Here is a 20000-nt window from a genome sequence, read left to right as displayed (position 1 = left end):
AACATGCCACTTTTATTGGGGTGCAGTTGAATGTCTAAACCAAACAACCATTTTTAGCATCACTGGCTTCCATCTCTCTCTCTCTCTCTCTCTCTCTCTCTCTCTTTCTATCACACTCTCTCTCTCTCTATCACACTCTCACTATCACAGAGAACAACAGACCAAGGAGATGAGAAGGAGGAAAGGAACTTTTGAAAGTTGTTTCTAAAAAATAGGATTCACTATTCTGTATAAAATAAAGGTTTCAGTCAACAGCATGAAATGGCTGTGCAAAATCTCTGCAGGACTCTGCAGGATCGTCTGCTGTGAACAGCAAAGCGCTGAGTCCCCTACTTACTCAATTACTGAAGCTGCTTCTGCACTAAATAGGTCATCTTGGAGAGGGATTATTTTAGTGGAAGCTTTAGGAAAGTATGAAGTGAAGCAAAAAAAATTCTGTCTGTTCAAATAGTTTATCAACTATCTGTGACATGCTTCTTTTTTGTACTTTGTTTTTTTTTACCTACAGCTGACTCCTGTCTTGAGGGGAGAATTAGCCCTCCTGCTTTCTGTCTCTCTTTATTTTTTGAAGGCTGTGACATTTAATTATGTGCAGTTCTGAGTGAGTGACTTTTCCATATCAATAAAATGGGCTGTATTTCCTGACATTTCATGTCTAGCTAACACACTCATACACTGACACGTGTGACACACACACACACACACACACACTTCCTCTCTCTTTCTTTTCAATATATATTCCGGATATATATATATATATAGTATAGTATATAGTATATATATAATATGATCAGTCAGTAACTCAGTAACATTTAAAACCATCTGAAGTGAATAACATATAACATTGATTGTCTTGTTACAACGGCACCTGTCAAGGCGTGGGATATATTATACAGCAAATGAACAGTGAGTCTTGAAGCAGGAAATGTGGGGGCAAGCATACGGACACGAGGCACTTTGACAAGGGCCAAATTGTGATGGCTATACAACCAGGTCAGATTCTCTCAACATGGCAGTCCTTGTGCAGTGAATGGAAGGTTAGCTCGCCGGTTCAGTCCCACAGGAGAGCTTCCGTAGCACATATGACTGACAGATATATACATACACACATGAAGGCCCTCTTTTCTTCGTGGTTTATATAATATAATATAATATAATATGTTAATCAACATGAAAGCATTAATCCACCCTCACAGTATCTCAAACTTGAACATGACAGTGAGTTAACTGTTTTCAAATGGTCTCTACAGTCACCAGATGTCAATCCAGTTAAAGCACCTTTGAGATGGAGTGGAAGAGAAGATTAACATCCTGGATTTGCAGATAAATTTGCATGTAACTGCATAATGGCAAAGGGGAGACCAACCCGGAACTACTAACAATTTGTTCCTAATAATGTGTCTAGAACTTCTCATCAGATGCTGGCTAATTTTCATTAGTTATCTTCCAAGTCTTACTAACTATTGGTTGGATCGTTTGTGAGGCAGATCTTTCTGAACACTGACACTGTCAAATGTAAAACCTGCTTCAGCACTGCTGTGTCTGATACGCAGATACCAGTGCAAGACCCACTACCATCACTGTTGTGTCTGATACATACAAACCAGTGCAAGACCCACTACCACTATCACTGCTGTGTCTGATGCATCCATACCAGTGCTTCTCCCGCTGTTTTTAGGAAGGCTGTGTCTAAGGTCTTCGGTCCCTTTTTCTCCTTGATTGTGGAGATTACGTAACTGTTCTCTCCACCTGTCCAGAAGCTTGTGGTTTTTAGGGGGAATTGCAATTTCCAGTTTATTTTCAAACGTCAGCAAACCTCTTGCACTGCCTGCCCAGTGAAGTGTGTGCCTTAGTCTGACTCCATTTGTACAGGAAGTCCCCACCGGGGACTGAAGCCCCACACTAGCATTTGAGAGGTGTGTGTGGCAGTGCCTCTTGCTGTTAGATAGGCTTCTGTCAAATGGGAAAAATTGTCAGCAACAACCAAGATATCTTGTTTCCCCCCACATTTCAGCAGTGTAAAGTAGTCTACCTGTAAATGACAGAACCCACCTGCTGGACTGACTGTCTTCTCAGCAGGAGTCTGTATTTGATGGATCACATTGACCTGAACTATAGTTTTTGCAGGTGTTCTAAATTTAGGGTTCCACAAAGAGTGTGAAAACTGGAGAGTGACCTAGAGAGTGAATTTGAGTGGCCAGTCGAGGAATTAGCAATTCGGAATGCTAATAGCATTCCTCCTTTGGTCCAAATAACTTTTGAATCAACATTTACACTCTTTTTAGGCCCAAGGACCCCAGCTTGCCTTTTTAGCCACCATGTCAGTGAAGCTGTTACTGTGTACTTTCATTTTCACAATTGGCTAATTTGGAGGCTAGCTTAACTGCTTCCATCAATACCTGCATCATCTGACCTTCTTAACCAGGGTGCCTGTGAATGTCGAGAAACGTTTTGCATGTGTCCATAATCGTGTCCCAAGAGCAAACCGAGAGGCTGTGGAAATACAGAACCTTTGACCCTTAATGAGCTCGTATGCTTAAGTTAAAGCCACCCGCTCAGCGTATTGAGCAGTAAGGGGGGTGGGGAGGGGGGGGATTGTAATGCACCAACTGACTTGTTAATTACTGTCCATTTAGATGCCATTGGACATCAACATGGAGTTGATGACCCATCAGTGTAAAGTACCAAATCTGCATTATCAAGGGGAAGGTATTGGAAGGTGAACACGTTTCAACACAGTTATGTCCATCGCTGAGAGAAGGGGCTTGTTCATGGGTCCTTTTTAAATCGCAACACCGACAGCGGTTAAGAGAGTCAAGGCAAGTCATCTCGAGGCTGCCACTGACAGAACAGCATGGTTCATAGCGTGGGCATCTGACGGCCACTGTTCCTGGGTCCACGGCACAAAAGCCAAAGCAGCAAGACAAGGCAGCTTGGTAAACAGGGACCCATACCTCACACTCCGGCATCCAGCGGAGCGGTGAGCTCTGGGGCGAGGAGAACCGCCGTGTTCCTGCATCAAACAAGATGTCACGAACCCACAGTCCTCCCGTACAAAGATTTTGTGCGGTTTGCCAGGGTTACAAAAGCCCAGAGCTGGAGCAGATGGCAGGGCCGTGTCAGCTGTGCAAAAGCAGCCTGTGTGTGAAAAAAGCATCAGTGTGTGAGTGTGTGTGTGATGGGGTCATGTTGTCCAGGGCTACCTTTAAGCTGGACATCCAGAGGTTGTATTATAGCAGCGCCGGAATGAATCCAGGCCCTGTAGTAGTTGCAGAGACCTAAAAAGGCTCGCAATTTGTGAACTGTAATGTGAAGTGACATTGCAGTAATAGCAGAGGGTGTAGCAAGCAAAATTCCCCTGGAGCTCTGAGTAACCCACTGTCCCAAATTCTGCTCTCCATCACAGCCCTGTTGAGCTTGTCGCGGCTAGCCTTGTGACCTTGTGACCTTGTGTCCACCAAGTAATCCAACCGTGGCCTTAAATCCTTTCCATGCTCACTACTTAAAAAGACATCATTCCTCAATAAAGTAGTGATTAGAGATCGTATATCAACTGGAAACTTTTCTCCTTTTAGAAAATCAACAAAGAGACAATTTTCTCCACGTTTACCGATGGTGCAAAGAACCTATAAGTGGCGAGGCAAACTAGTTTAACCGAGTGTCCACCGGAGTTAGTGGACACATTCGCGCCTGCACCATTTCAGGTGCTTTGACTTCAATAACCTCTGATTCACTGTCACATTTATCCTCCCCTGAGGGAATGCAGTTATGAGAGGGTTCTGACTCAGAGCTCCTGTATAGAGCAGCTAAGTCTGGATACAGTCCAGCTTGGGCATGACGATTCTCATCCTCATTGTAACATGGCCGCCCTCAAGGAGGAGGTGCAAGTAGATGCTAGCACTGTGGCTCTCGCTTGGCCTTAATGTGGTCCATGTGGTGCACATGGTGGTCATTGGGTTTCTGTTCATAGTCATTTATAATGACCTCAGAAGCCTCTCTGGTTGTGTCTGAGCATTTGAAGCGGATGGTTTTACACTCTTCAGTCAGTCTACCATTTTTCTCCTATCTGTTGTGAGAACTTGGACTCCCAATTACGCTTAATAACGAGTAAGCATTCTTCAAAAGAGTCACGCTTGATGGCGTTCCCCAAAGTATTTTACACTCATCTTGGAGTCCATTTTCTATCAGTCTGAAAACCTTTAGAGGGAAAAACTAGATTTTTAGCAGATGAACGTGCTCCTTCATTTACTCATCATTACTCATCATCACTCATATACGCTCTTACATCATCACTCAACATTACATCATCAGTCAACACTTCTGCCCCTTCCTTCTCCACAGTGCTGCTCTGATAGTTAAGAGGTTTCAGGAATCTTTCCCTGAATTCACTGAAGCTTTGAAGTAGTCAAAGTGATGTGACAAGATCACAAACAGCTACAGCAACAAAATCTCTAAACAACCACTCTCCTCAGAGGGCACTCGTCCCCTGAGAGCACATCCCTTGTAGTGTCTTCTCTGTCGTGCAAGGCAGCAAAATCCAACTTGTATTTCAGAACGATGGCATTACTCTCAAAGGATGTCATTGTGCAGTCCCGGTCAGCGTACCATCCAGGTCTTCAACACGAAATGGTCAAAGCCCTAGTAGCACTACTGCGTCTTATACACACAGACATGTCGGATGGTACAATGTGACACCCAGAACCACCATTGGTGTGTCTAATACACACACATACCACCACACATTTGCACTACCACTATTGCTGTGTGTGATATGCTCATACCAGTGTGAGACCCACGTCCACCACTGCTGTGTCTGATGCACAAATATCAGTGTGAGAGCCATGTGCATTACTACTGTGTCTGATGCACACATATCAGCGTGAGACCCACCAGCTGGGATGAAAACGGTCTGCCACCCAAATAATATCCGGTCAGCAGGGCTCCTGTGGTCAGAATCTGACCAGTGATGAGCAGGGAAGAGAGAGGCTGACAGTATGTCTATGCTAACAGATGGGCTTCTGTCTCTAACCGTACACCTACAGGGAGCTTGGAAGAAATTATTGTTTCTAATAAAATGGACAGTGGGTGTATAAATAACTACACTTTGAGTACTTACTTGAAATATTTGTTATGTAGTGAACAAACATTCTAGCATCAAGGTGCTTATATAAAATAATAATTGTTAAATAAATTACTCATACAGATTCAATTCTGCACAAGTTAATCACTACATTGAGCTAAACCTATTATCTATTGCTGAGGATTTCTAAATTGATTACACACATTTTAGGAAACAGTATCTCTCCACTTAAATGCTCCTACACACATTTCTCAAGACCTTACACACATTTCGCAAATCCTTATATATATTGCAAGAGAAATTAAACATTGATTTTCAAAAGGATGAACATCCTCCTCGAAACGAAACGTTCACGTCAGAACACCAGAGACGGCGTCTCGTGCTGACGAGGGACGCAGTTGTGGAACATCCAGTGGCAACAGAGGAAAGAATGTTCAACTGGGTAAAAACAGTAATGATATTACATCAGATAACACGATAAATCACGTCCAATGACTAGAACAGAGCCTCCATATTTTTTTACAGGCTCCTGTAAAATAGCACAAGCTGAACATTTGCCTGTCTGTCACATTCTTGCCATGTCCGATGACATTTATAACAAGGAAATCGTGCATTTCAATCGAGACTGTTTGCCTGTTGGGTGGAGGCCGTCTTCCTGCCCTCAGCTCCATCTCTGCCGCTCCACGACTCTTCTCTCTTCCCCAACGGCTCCTCGAGCCTTTCACAGCAGGTTCTTCTACTTCCTGCCTTGTTCTGAAGCTCCCTGGATAAACGCCTGGCTCGCAGGTCTAGACAGTTCATTCCTCATGTAGATATGACATATCCTGCATGTGTGGCGTTTCTATATAAATAAAAATAGATTTAGAAATGCCGTATATTTTCTTAGACGTGTCAGTCGGTCTCTGCCTCTGCACCCTGCCATTCAATCGATTTATCCTCTTGACCTTGTGTCTCTAATGCGTTAGCACTGATATTGTAGTGCAGAGAAAAGCTTCTTAGTGTTTGTCCTGCTGAGTTCTGTCACTGATTCCAACATTTAAATAAATAAAATAAAGAAATACATTTGGCCAAAATATAGCATGAGTATTTGTCAGGAAAATTGTGCTTACATACTGAGAATGTGTGCAGAGTTTGGGAAAATACGTGTCTAAGGAATCTGTAATGAGAGTGAAATCTAATAAAACGTGTTTGGAGTTTCGCACCACTAATACAATCAACATGAAAGCGGAACTTCGGTGACTGATTACGGTTCCCCACTGTTGTAGGCAACTGAGAAAAACAGTAATACTGCAAAGCCTGTTAATGAGTGAGCAATTGTGTAACGTGTACCTGAGTAATGTTCTCACGTGCGTGAAGCACTTAGGTGAACGCACCTTGTTTTCCTCATCAAAGTCAAGAAAAAAGCCGACAAAGGCAAGATGCAGAGAATAAGATGGGTAAGCCAACTTGGAGGTGAGTGTGGGGGGGGGGGGGGGGGGGGACCTTAGGGAAGGGGCGACCTACAGTTAGTGACATCATGATAACTCATAGCTAGCAGCACTCTCTTCGCATATTTCATAATTGTTTATGGAAGAGCATTGGAGGACTAATATTTATTCAGACGTCGTTAAAGCCCATTTGAAGGAGAATTAACAAGGAAATGGCAGGAAACCAGAGCTGCCCCTTCATCTCCCCACACACCTCCTCCTGCCAGTGCAGAATTACGCAGCTGAATTCATGCCAACGGCAAATGTCGCAGTCACATGGTTAAACAGGCAATGCTGAATCGACTTTGGAGGCTGATTTCCCAAATATATTTTCGCACATACACCTGTCCACAGTTTGCTTTCAATTGCAAAAATCCATCCCTTTTTATGTAGCTCATTGATGCCTTTCTCTGCTTTCTCTGTGAGTGATTATCTTCCTGCTGGTAACTTGATCTGCAGATGAAGTGCATACAAAGTTTAGGTCAGTAATTTACACCTCGCTTCAGTCTGACTGAGTCTGTCGCACTAGAGACTTAAACACAGTTATGGGGCTTGACCAGCAATGTCCCCCCCTCCATATATATATAAATATATTTTTAAAAGATCACACGCCTACTATATTGATGCTGTAATCGATATTTTGGTAAAGAGTTGGTAGCCAGTGCGTGCTGACTTGTGTTGATTTAAGCACAACAATAATGCAGGTGTAAATGTCAGGCAGTCGTGTTTCAGTTTCAAGCCGTTCAAACCCGTCTGGCTCTTTTGTCTCACGTGGTCCTTGCTCTGCTGGGAACAACTGCTGTAAGCAAGATGCTGTATAAAGGAACGTACAATGGAGTCACTGCTTGCACAAACCAGGTAGAAAAATTATTAGTCACATGTACTTAAACAGGAACAAAGAATATACAGAAAGAAAAATAGACATGGTATAAAGGCCTCTCTCTCTCTCTCTCACACACACACACACACACACGCGCGCTCACACACACACATGCGCGCACACACACACGCACACACACACGCACACACACACGCACACACACACACACACACCCATGCACACACACACACGCACACACACACATATGCATACACACACACACACACACACATACACACACACGCATCCTCTCTAATCGTAGATCATTTCCGCTTGTTTTTTTTTGGTTCATTACGTTCATGCACAACATTGTAGTCAAAGCTAACGAAGGCGATATCACTTCTGTTTAGAGCTGCATGCGCTGTTTGTGTGTGTGTGTGTGTGTGTGTGTGTGTGTGTGTGTGTGTGTGTGTGTGTGTGTGTATGTGTATGTGTGTGTGTGTGTGTGTGTGTGTGTGTGTGTGTGTGTGTGTGTGTGTGTGTGTGTGTGTGTGTGTAAATGGGAAAGCGCTTGAGCCTTTTTGATGTATAACAGGATTATTCCTCTTCTGCAACATTTTATTTATTTAATATCTTTCTTTGGTCTGAGCTTTGGCCACCATTTCAATTTGTTACCCCACACATATTTATGGTGTATGTAAGTGTGTGTGTGTGTGTGTGTGTATGTGTGTGTGTGTGTGTGTGTGTGTGTGTGTGTGTGTGTGTGTGTGTGTGTGTGTGTGTGTGTGTGTGTGTGTGTGTGTGTGTAAAACAGAATTGATTCGCTTCCTATAATAACCAGTTCTGTGTATGGTGAGACCTGATGTGGCAGGTTCATCATTTCTACAGTCCTGCTCTACTCCTTAAAAGCATCATTCTTCAGTCTCTCTTTCACACACACATACACACACACACATACAAAGAGAGACACACACACACAAATACACACATTATTTTAAGCTTCTCTTCTGAGATGTCACAAGAACCCACAGACACCCCCCCACATACACATACACATACACATATCTATACATCTAGACACAGAGAGACTGGATTTTTCAGGTGCATGTTTACTTGAAACAGTAGGTGTTGGTATCATTTAGTAAAATGCCAGTGGTCCTGTGCCACTAAAGAGCTGAGCAGTGTTTATCGGGCTGATGAATGGACTAATGTCTCTGTATCAATATCCACTTGGTTAGATGAATGGGCTACTACTGTAGCTATAAATAATGGAACACTGTTACTGTGTTTCAGTGTGCATGTGTGTTGCATGTGTATGTGCATATGTGTACGGCCCTGATTACTTAACACGTTGTGTGCATCTCTGTGTATATTGTAATTTTCTCTGTGTATGTGTCTGTGTGTGAATATGTATTGTGTGTACGTGAATATAGGTTTGTGTATGTTTTTTTTTTTTTTTTTTTTTGTGGGGGGGTGTTGGATCTTAGAGGATTAGTAGTAATCCTGTCCAGAGAGTTTTCCCTGTGGAGTTGAGCACACAGCTTCTAAGCCCAAGCACACACACACACACACACACACACACACACACACACACACACACACACACACACACGCACACACACGCAAAGTAAGCCACCGCCCTATAATGCTTCTGTGGAACTGTACATTAGCCTGTGTGAAATGTACTGCTAGATCCTCTCTCTCTCTCTCTCTCTCTCTCTCTCTCTCTCTCTCTCTCTCTCTCTCTTCTCTCTCTCTGCCTCTCAGGCACACACACACATACATGTACATAGATGCAGTCAATAAGGAATGGTTTGGCCAAGATTGTTCTCCATTGTGATAAACTCACAAAATGCAAACACAGACAATCGCAAGCACGTCTGCACTCCCACCCACACACAGACATACCCACACCCTCACACACAAACACACACAAACACACCCAAACACATACAGACACACCCACACCCTCACACACAAACACACACAAACACACCCACCCACCCACATACACGAACACACAAACCTCTGTGTCCAAAAGACACACAGTGAGGGGCGAAGAAGATAATCCCTCTTTATTCAGTTCTTGTACAAAATAAACAAAAGGATTAAAATGTGTGAATTCTTAATTACAAGAGAGTTACTTAGTCCAGCAACCCACAGAGGAGCACTAAGGGGTCCCGGGCGCACCGCAGACACTCCAGGGCCACAGATATGCTGCTTCTTAACGTTTGGCCGGCAGGACCGCACTCGTCCCGTGATCCAGTAGCTCCGGCACCGTGTTCTGTAGCTCGGGTGCGTATGGCGTCTTATGTGTCTAAGCCTCTCTGTCCCTGGGCTTGCTTTGTTCCCAGTGGAGAGTTAGAGCGGACCTGTACAGCACGCGGCTGTAATCCCGCCACACGATAAGTGCTGATTCTGGAGTTTATTTCAGCGATAAGGACTGTTAGTGAAGGTCGGTGAGAGGAGAGGAGAATAGTACCGCCGAGGCCTCTGATAAGGCACGAAGGTACAGTTTTGAAGTGTGTGTGTGTGTGTGTGTGTGTGTGTGTGTGTGTGTGTGTGTGTGTGTGTGTGTGTGCTCGTGCGTTCACCCGTGTTTGCACGAAAATGTATTCATAACATTATTGTTATGGTAATATACTCGTGCTTTGTGCCTGTTCTTGTTGTCTGTATTTTGCAAGTGCGGTGGGCAGAGCAGACACAGGAACGTGTCAGGGTCTCATATGCTTACATAAGATGTCTCACCCTGGAGACGGCCGGCCTCTTTAGCGTTCATTTAGCAGAGGGGTTGGGGGTGGGTGGTGGGGTGGGTGGCGGTGGGATAAGATTAAAAGAAAATGGAGAATGGAAATGGGTAGAGAGGTAAAGGCAGGACTGATGAAGAGAGCATATGAGAGAAGGATCTGAGTTTATTTCCTGCTTATGAATAACTTATTTGAAATCAGAGGGGTTGGGAAAGGAAATGTGATGTTTTAGATATAAAAATGAGTTGAGCATTTTCCAGGGAAGGGAGAGCACCGTGAAGGGGGGGAGAGGAGAAAACCGGGAGAGGGGGAGGGGAGACAACCGTGTGACGGGGATGGGGGAGGGGAGAGGGGAGAAAACTGTTGGGGTGGGGGGTAGAAAACTGTGGGGGTGGGGGGTAGAAAACTGTGGGGGTGGGGGGTGGAAAACTGTGGGGGTGGGGGGTGGAAAACTGTGAGGGTTGGGGGGTGGAAAACTGTGGGTTCAGCATCGCTCCATTCCATTCACTTTATTTTATTTATTACCCAGATAATGCCACAGGGAAGCTGTGCTGGTGAGCGTCACTCAGGCAAAGAATTAAGGGTTTTTTTTTTTTTTTTTGCTGGAGATGCACCCCACCTGAAATCCACCTCACAAGGGGATTATGCATTACTTTTACCTCAGTAAATGGTTAAGGTGGTAAGGGCCAGACTTTGCCTCTCTCTTTCTCTCTCTCTCTCTCTCTCTCTACCATTTAAAGGTCAGTGTAGTGGCGTGTTGCCATGTAAATTACACCTGACCGAAGAGCACAGGGTTGCCTCGCCACCTGTAATCCCCTTGACCTGAGAAACTGTCACAAAACCGTGTGCTCAATTTGTGTGTGTGTGTGTGTGTGTGTGTGTGGGGGGGGGGGGGTATGTGCCTCTGTACATGCGTGTAGCTCTTCTTCTACATATTTGAGCATGTGTAGGTTACAGTGCATGGGCAGTCCAGTACTGGATCAGTGGCTGGCCCCTCACGTGTGCAAAATGACACTCCTGCTATAGTTCTCATTGATCAGGACCATGGACAGCGAAGTAGCCTGGTTTCAGTACCCTGGTCAGTTCTGCTCTGTTTAGGTGATGCAAATTATGACACACTGGGGAGGTGACCACAGTTTACTTGTGTCAGCTTCTGACACCTATGTGTGACATAGCAGACAAAGTTTGTGTACACTGATGCAACCCAGGTGCAAGACAACACAGCAGGAAAAGTGTGTGTGTGTGTGTGTGTGTGTGTGTGTGTGTGTGTGTGTGTGTGTGTGTGTGTGTGTGTGTGTGTGTGTGTGTGTGTGTGTGTGTGTGTGTGTGTGCATATAGCATGTGTGCCACATGGCAACATTTTAAGTGTGTTTAAGGGTGGGTGATGGTGGAAGACAGAGAGGGTGCTAGTTAGTTATCATATAGACGTAAGTGTTTTGGCAAGGTTGCAAAAGCATTTATGTGATCTTTCATGTTGTGTAGTGTTGGGTGGGATCTTGTCACTTTTCACGTCATCAAGTCACGTGTGAATCAGTCGCCTGTGAACCTGCAGGAAACAAAACTGCACATATCTGTCCTTTTTAACTTTACATTGTTCCAGTGTTTATGTGTCACAGTGGTATTTCCCCTTAAGCAGCTGCGTTTGGTAAGATTTGCTAGAGGCTGTGATGTAGATTATGGGGGCATGCCCCACAAACCAAAAAAGCTCGTGCCCTGAAGAGGGCTGAGAGAAAGAGTCGATGACATTTTGTCTTCTGCTGTGGAAAAAGCTGTTCTATAATGGGCTTTGCTTAATTTGAACTCAATTGGAAAGTTATTAGAGAGCCAGATTTAGCCATTTGTGAATTTGGTCAAGGGCACTGCAGCAGCTCTGCCACTTCACAGTGCAGTTTGGGAAGTGCTTAACTAACGGAGCAGGAGTCTGGCCCAGCTCCTGGCCTGGCCTCTCACTGCCTGTCCTCCTGCCTCAGGCGTTGTCAGTGTGAGGGTGATCAGTGGAGTGCCCACAAAGCTTTCTGCTAGCTGTGTGACTAAGGATAAAGGCGAGAGTGGGGAGAGAGAGAGAGAGAGAGAGAGAGAGAGTGAGAGAGAGAGAGAGAGGGAGAGAGAGAGAGTGATTGTGTGCGTGCGTGCGCGCGCGTGTGTGTGTGTGCGTGCGTGTGCACGTGTGTGTGTGTGTGTGTGTGTGTGTGTGTGTGTGTGTGTGTGTGTGTGTGTGTGTGTGTGTGTGTGTGTGTGAGAGAGTGGACAGGATGTCTGGCCAGTGTGTTCCTCTGCTTGGTTCTGTGGTGTTTGAATAGCTTCGTCTGCAGTGGGAGTGTGCCAGCTTGCTCTCCTCCGCTCACAGGAGGTGAGCACCTTCCCTCCAGCTCATTTGGGCAGACCTGTGTCTTTTTACTTAGGGAGGCCATTAACAAACAGCACACTTTCTTTTTTTTGTTTTTAATAGGTGAAGGATAGCAGAATATGCTTGTGAAAGGCTATAAGCAAGCACTCTCCATAACTAGTCTTATTTTATTAGTCTTGTTTTATAGGAGAAGCCATTTGTTTTACAGTGGGAATTACTATAGGAGATTGTTTTCTCTGAAATTGCATAAAGCAATTTATGCACGTTTTTACCTTCACGTCCTCTTACGTGCATTTACACCGAATCCCCCCCGCACACATACACCTTTATTTTTGGTCATGTTTATTGCCCTCATCTAAACATCATAAATCATATTGTTTAATTGCACCTAATGATTTTGCGTGTAATTAGCACAAGGGGTTAACTTGTTTAATACTGCAGCGAGGAATCAAAATGCGTTCTGACTCATGCTGTCTTTTATTCCTCACAGTAATTATGATCACCCTTCATAATTATCCATTTCACACTGGGTGTGCATTGTTTACCTAAAGGTGAGAGTCCCTTTTAATTAACTGCTTGCTAAACTTTCGGAGTCGAGATGGGTCTCTGGCCTTGTCCCAGGACAGTCGTGTCACCTCTAATGCAAATTAGTAAACTTGGTTTTTACTGTCTGACTGACTACATAATCATCCTAGATTATATCATATCATCCTATCATCCTAGAGTATGTTATCTCATCAGCTAATCTCATTTAATCTCATTATCTCATCATCAAAGAACCCATTGACATGCAACTTGTTTCCATAAGCATTGTAAACTTTTCTTGAGTTTGTTTTTGCGGTGCTCTGTGCTGTCACAACAATGTCACACCAGACATCGTTCGTTCACTTTTCCACGATTCTTTGCCTATGAAAACGCTGATATACTTTGTCTTTTTTCAGTAAACGATTCGCACCACTCTGACTTGTCGGCTGACGCGCGAACTGACCGGAGCCGTGACCATCATTCCCTCTCTGCCTCTGCAGTGGACGGCTGTACGGACTGGTCCGTGGACTACCTGAAGTACCGCGTGCTGCAGGGCGAGCCCGTACGGATCAAGTGCGCTCTGTTCTACGGCTACATCCGGGCCAGCTACGCCCAGGCCCAGGCGGGCGGCCTCAGCCTCATGTGGTACCGCAGCTCGGGACAGGGCCACGGGGACTTCGAGGAGCCCATCTCCTTCGACGGCCTGCGCATGAGCAAAGAGGAGGACGCCATCTGGTTCCGGCCCGCCGAGCTGCAGGACGCGGGCCTTTACTCCTGCGTGCTGAGGTGAGCTCACGCGCCTGCATGCACACGTGGCCGCATGCACACGCGTGTGCGACTGCACACACGGCGCGCGTGCAAGCTCACGGTGACTAACACAGGCAAATGGACTGATAGTCGGGGGAAGTATTTGTAAAGTGCGAAACATTTTACATGCATTTCATAAATACTTAATATAAAAAATAGCATAATTTATAATGTTATGGTTTTTTTTTCCTCTTGAGTGATGAAGGTTAATTTCATAATTGATTGATTTCATAATAGTGTGCGATTTTGCACCACCACACAAATGCTATGCGATGTTTGCGTGTGCGTCTTTTCCTGAACAGTGTGTGTGCACATTTGTATGTGTGCATGCATGTGTGTGTCTTAGTTACTTAACTCAGGGACAGTAAAAGTGTGAGTGAGCGGTGTGAGAGACAGCAGAGGACAGAGGGAGGCTCTGTCATCCATCAGTCAGCCGGTGACACTCTGACACTATCCCACAATGCTTCAGGCCACAAGCGCGCATATTAAACAGCTCGGGTGCTCTCGAGGGCTCTCATTGGCTCAGGTGTCTGTCTGTTTAAGGTTAAATCTGATAATCTGCACATCAGAATGTCACTTTCAATTCGGTGTCCTGGGTGTGTGCACGTGTGTGTGTGTGTGTGTGTGTGTGTGTGTGTGTGTGTGTGTGTGTGTGTGTGTGTGTGTGTGTGTGTGTGATTGTGAATGGACAGGAATGCATCTGCAAACTCCAGTCTCAACACTGTTTTAAATTTTTGATATTTTCCTGCATTACAGTTTTATTTCATATTTCATATTTCATATGTGACTTTCATGCCACCCTTGTTTAATATGCATGTTCCCATTATATGGGCGACCTGGCACATCTCCTGAAACTAACTGTCATGCAGAAATACTGCACCCACGGAAACGCGGTAATTACATGCAGCCGGCGCGCGGCCCTGCCCCTGGGGTGACCGGCCACAGCACATAACGAGCTAGGGCGTCGGAGTCCCGCAGGACTGACAGATAGTGGTCCCGCTCGCCGACGCAGCAATAACAGTGCGCTCCTTAGAAAAGAGCTGGACGGACAGGTGACGATCGACACGCGCTTGACAGCTGCTGGCGCCGGAGGAAGCCCAGGTCGAGGGGCGTGCAGGGCAATCCCGCAGGCACATAATAAAGCATGCGGCTGAGGCCGAAAAAGGACTGATCCCGGATCAGCGCCAGCGTCTGCTTGACGTCCACGCAGTGAATATTTCCCGGCGCTGAACACTTTCTAATACTGCTACCGCTAGCGGTTGCTATTTCAGACAGATGGACCACTTTGGGAATAAACGGCCGCGCTAATGCGCGCGTTTCTGGATCAATCTCTGAAGAGCAGAGCGCAGCGCAGGACGTGCAATACAGAGACCAGACTGCCTCCCGCGGCTCCGACACCTCCTGTGGAGGGGAGAGGGTGGTGGAGAGGGTGGTGGAGAGGGTGGAGGGCTCTGTTGCGCTGCTGCGCGAGGCCCCTGCTGCTCCAGCTCGAGACGCTGTCAAGCACGTGCACACAAATCTGCGAGGTCTATTCTTCAGATCGGCGGAGCAGCCGATACACGCCGCCTGGACTCACTGCTCTTTTCCGTGGATCAGAGTGCAGAAAACGTTTGAGGGTTGTTTGTAATGTCGTATATTCCTTCTCCCATACTTAAAAAAATAAGTTATGTTCGCTGTGATAGCTAGCTGGGTTACTCTGTGAGGAAGAAAAGCTTTTAGGAAAAAGCGAAGCACTGTAGCACTCCTTAATATAATGGAAATTTGTAATTTGAAGAGAACAGAGTACATCAGGACAGAGGTTGAGTAAAACTAAAGTACGAGTCTCTTTTCTTAGATGTAATTTGGGTTTAAGTGGGCTTAAGTTCAAGTGCATAGGGACTCATTGAAAATAAAACAAGTGCGTGCGCGCGCGCGTGTGTGAATGGACAGGAATGCATGTTTTAACAGCAGTCTTAATACGTTGCTGTTTCAAATTTTAATATTTTCCTACATTACAGTTTTATTTCATGTTTCATTGACGCACCTTATCTGAACATAAAACATGAATGACAAATACACAGGGGATGAAGAACATTCATTGCAGTAATCGTTTAAGAGATATGAAAGAGCCTTTGTTGGCATGTTTTGAAAGCTTCTCACAAAACACAAATAGCCTATAATTAACTGTAAAGGCTGAAACCAAAGTGGGAGAAAGAGAGAGAGAGAGAGAGAGAGAACGGAGCAGAGTTGTAAATGTGTATATAAGTTCTGAAAAACTGAAGATGCATCACATATGGTCAGCCGGAGCACTCTGTAACCATGGTAATCCAGTAAGAGGGGAAGGTCTTAATTCTAGATTTTGTCAGTAGCTATCAAAGTCCAAGCCCTCTGACAAAACCTGCTTTAATGGACTTTTAATGGACATACACTCATTATCTCGCAAGGCACCAAATAACTGTGAACTATACGAGGTGTGTGAGTGTGTGTGTGTGTGTGTGTGTGTGTGTGTGTGTGTGTGCGTGTGCGTGTGTGTGCAAGTGCAAATATGTTAGTTGGCCTGGGAAGATAGTGATGACGGGATTGTCAAAGGCAAAGAAGATAACAAAAGAAACCTGTGACAGGTTATAATGCATTAAGAAATGTTTGCGGGAACTGGAACAGCTTGAATGATGAGCAGAAGACCACGCCGCCTTATATTAACACAGCTAACAGGAAGGGAAGGCACATACTCACCAGTTATGTAATTCACATCATTCTGAGCAAGAGCTAATAGCTCGCTAGTTATGTTAGCATGCAGAGTTAACATTTCATTATCTAACCAGTGGCACTGAATTCCAACTCACCAAGCACGTTCAAATTTGAAATCAGCAATGAAGTCATTAATATAATTACTTTTTGGGCTGGTTTCAAGGGACGATACAAATATGTAACACCTGGTTAAAGTGTCGAAACTAAGGCGACAGTAGAGTCGGACCGATTTTCACACCGATTGAGCTGTTTTGTTTCCGTCTTCTCCAGGAGTCCTGCGAGGGGTGGGTGGAGAGGGCAGATCTGGGAGTTCTTCTCCAGTGCCGAGTGTGAGCTTGCGTCTTTCTGCCTGTGACAGGAACTCCACGTTCTGTATGAAGGTTTCCATGTCTCTGCTGGTGGCCGATAATGACACGGCGGCTTGTTACAGCTCCAAACTGCGCTACACGGAGAAGGGCGAGTTGGGCAAGAGCAAGATCATCTTCTGCCCCGACATCCAGGACTACGTCCAGTCCGGCCAAGCACCACAGATAACCTGGTACAAGGTAGTGCTGGCGCACAGGGACGGGGCTGCTCGTCCTCCGTCCATATTTATTTGATAAGACATTTGCGCTGTGTTTGTTTTCTGTCTCTGAGCCCCATCCTGCTCTCTGCTTGGCTCTCTTTCTCTCTCTCTCTCTCTCTCTCTCTCTCTCTCTGTCTCTCCCTTTTTCTCTGGTGATCAGGAGTGCAGTGGTTGGCAGTGGAGACCTACTATACTGCAGACTGCAGACACACTTTCCATCCAGGAGGTGACAGAGGACGACATTGGTAACTACACCTGTGAGCTCCCCTTCGGAGGATTTCTCGTGCGGAGGACTACTTACCTGAGTGTGACAGGTAGAGCTTCTCATCTGTGTATGTGTTCTTGTATGCGCTACCCCATAGGTGAATGTGTGTGTGTGTGTGTGTGTGTGTGTGTGTGTGTGTGTGTGTGTGTGTGTGTGTGATGTGATGGTCCGTTTGCTATTTGACATCCAAGATCTGAATGTTTTTCAATAAGCAAAAGAGACCTAATGAGCTGTGAGTACAGCCTGAAGCTCAGCCTGGAGACACAGCAGCAGTCTGGGTTAGTGTCCCATTGGTTGGGACACTTAGTCAAGGTATTCACTGCAGAACAGATTATAGAAAAAATGTAATGTGCTTATCTCCTTCCTGTTGTTTAATAAAGACCGTTCAGGTTTTTTTGTGACTTTGTGATGTTAACTACAGTGATGAAGCACTTCATTATAGAGCAATGACAGCCCTGAAGACCCACTTTAGCGCATTACACACACACACAAACACACACACACACACACACACACACACACACACACACACACACACACACACACACACATTCTTAACCTCCATTATTGCATTGACCTTACAGCTGTTCACATACACACACACACACACACACACACACACACTCAGACACATGCATGTGCTTAATAAAGACACACAGCCCTACTTTATCTCTGCCGTTCACTTCATTCATGTTGGTAAGACCTGTACAATTATCTGAACATTAATTGTGGTCATGACTTTGGGCAGGTGCAGTTAACTAATGGTGAAAGACTCAGGGTGTTCCAGCATTATTCCTGCATTATTCAGGCACTTCTGATGGGTGCACAGAGTCCACTGACCAATCACAGATGCTCCTGTTCGTGCTCTTGCAAATCACAGGCAATCACATGGTTGATTTTTTTTCTGTGCGAAAACTGCATTCACTAATTGCAATCACATTAGATGAAAGAAGTTATCATTCTGGTGTTAATTAAGTAGTCAGCTATGTATTTACACACACACACATATATTTATATATATATATATATATATATATATATATATATATATATATATATAGTGTTGAATATTGAAACAGTGATGCAGTCAGTGCTGGTCTGTGCTCTCTTGATGCTAGATATTGAGATTAAGAAACGGTATCCTCTGACTATAACTAATGAATCCAGTAGGCAGGACAAATGCTTCGCAATCACATTTACTAAAGGCAGAAACCAATCCGCAATCTGCCACCGTAAACAACCACACTGTCCAAGATCAATACGAGAGCAAACAGACTACAACACGGCATCAGCTGCAAACCCAGAACAAACAGAACTGCAAATCACAGAGAAATACAGCACAGACATTTGGCCTCAGGAGCAAGAGATTCCCTAAAGCACAAACTCATGCTGAGAGGCTTAAGCTGTAGTAAGACCTAGTAAGTCCTACGACATGTTTTAACTGCTGGTAATAATGAGGTGACAGCGTGGAGCTGGTGGGACGTAGGGAGAGAGGCAGAGCACTGATTGGCTGAAGTGGAGGAGGGGCGGGAGGTTCGCCTTTTGACCATATTAATGTGATTAAAGAAGTACGATTAGAAGATGTTCTTCTCATTATTAATCTAATTCATTCTTTGACAAAAAAAATCTGATTTTTTGAACATGAGATCTCTGGTTCACTGATGGTGTCATGCAGTGATCTTCTGGATCACCAGACTTTCAGGCTTTGTGAACTGTGTAGTGTGCTGACGTATTCTGATCACGCTAAAGTAAGCACTGGGGATTTGCCCAATGAACCAAAAAACAGCTCATTCATGCTCCAGTGGACTCGCTGCTTGTAACAAAACAGATGGTCTCTCATTAACAGCAGCAAGCAACAGGTTAGGTATGCATGTGCTCAGTAATAGTAGATCAGAAGGTACCTGTGGCCTAATACGACTGGGATTTTGTGAAGTGATGTGCACTTCTGCACATATCTATAAACTTTTCCTTACATAAGCCTGATACTATAATGGAGTGCAACTTTTTCTCCCTCATCATCATTACAGCAAGTGTCAGAGAAATGATAATTAAGGCATAAAGTGACTAAACCAAGCAGCAATCAGACTTTAAACCTTTATACAACAATCAACGGATGATGTAACAATCAACGATTAGACTGTTTTAAAAGAAAACTAAGTTTTCAGACTGTCCAGATTTACAAAACATAGTTGGACATCTTAATAAAACTACAAGTGCAACACAACGTAAAATGTGTGACACGGCATTTAGTTCCTATTCATAAAGTCGTTGTAGGGATAATTAGCTCAAATTAGCTCACAGGTGTTAACGTACCGTTGCGGTGAATTCACCTACACCCAAGTTGAAAGACAATCAAAACCGACATGTAAATTAGGCAAGGCCAATTAGACACCCACCAGGAGACAGTTGTTTCCAGTCATGAGACCACTGGTCCACTGAAAACCGCCATTCACACAAAATGTAACGTGTTCGTAACGTTTGCTGATCTCTTCCTCAGTAACACCTAAATTAGCATTTTTTAATGGAACATTTGCATATGCAAAAGCATCTGTTAGCTAAAACTGCAAAAATCAAATAAAACTGCAGTTGCAAAGCTCCCCATTACACCAATCCCAAACAAAATGTGTGAATTTAAAAAAGTTTTAGCTGAA

The 20000-nt window shown here is 44.7% G+C and overlaps 1 protein-coding gene across 3 annotated transcripts in view; it reads left to right on the top strand.

Annotated features, from left to right (window-relative positions):
• il1rapl1a (interleukin 1 receptor accessory protein-like 1a) overlaps nt 1-20000 on the top strand; it is a 68027-nt gene that overhangs the window by 24315 nt on the left and 23712 nt on the right. For 2 of the 3 annotated variants that reach the window (XM_077001407.1, XM_077001406.1), the window contains exons 3-5: nt 13486-13771; nt 16878-17064; nt 17245-17398. In XM_077001407.1, the coding sequence (XP_076857522.1) occupies nt 13486-13771; nt 16878-17064; nt 17245-17398 (627 nt within the window). Of the gene's footprint in view, nt 1-13401; nt 13772-16877; nt 17065-17244; nt 17399-20000 lie in introns of all 3 variants that reach the window. The other variant, XM_077001405.1, reaches the window with a different exon arrangement.

The sequence above is a fragment of the Brachyhypopomus gauderio genome, chromosome 4 (assembly GCF_052324685.1).
Source record: "Brachyhypopomus gauderio isolate BG-103 chromosome 4, BGAUD_0.2, whole genome shotgun sequence".
Taxonomy (NCBI): Eukaryota; Metazoa; Chordata; class Actinopteri; order Gymnotiformes; family Hypopomidae; genus Brachyhypopomus; species Brachyhypopomus gauderio.
Note: the sequence above shows the minus strand (reverse complement) of the source record. Positions and strands in the feature narration are given on the sequence as shown.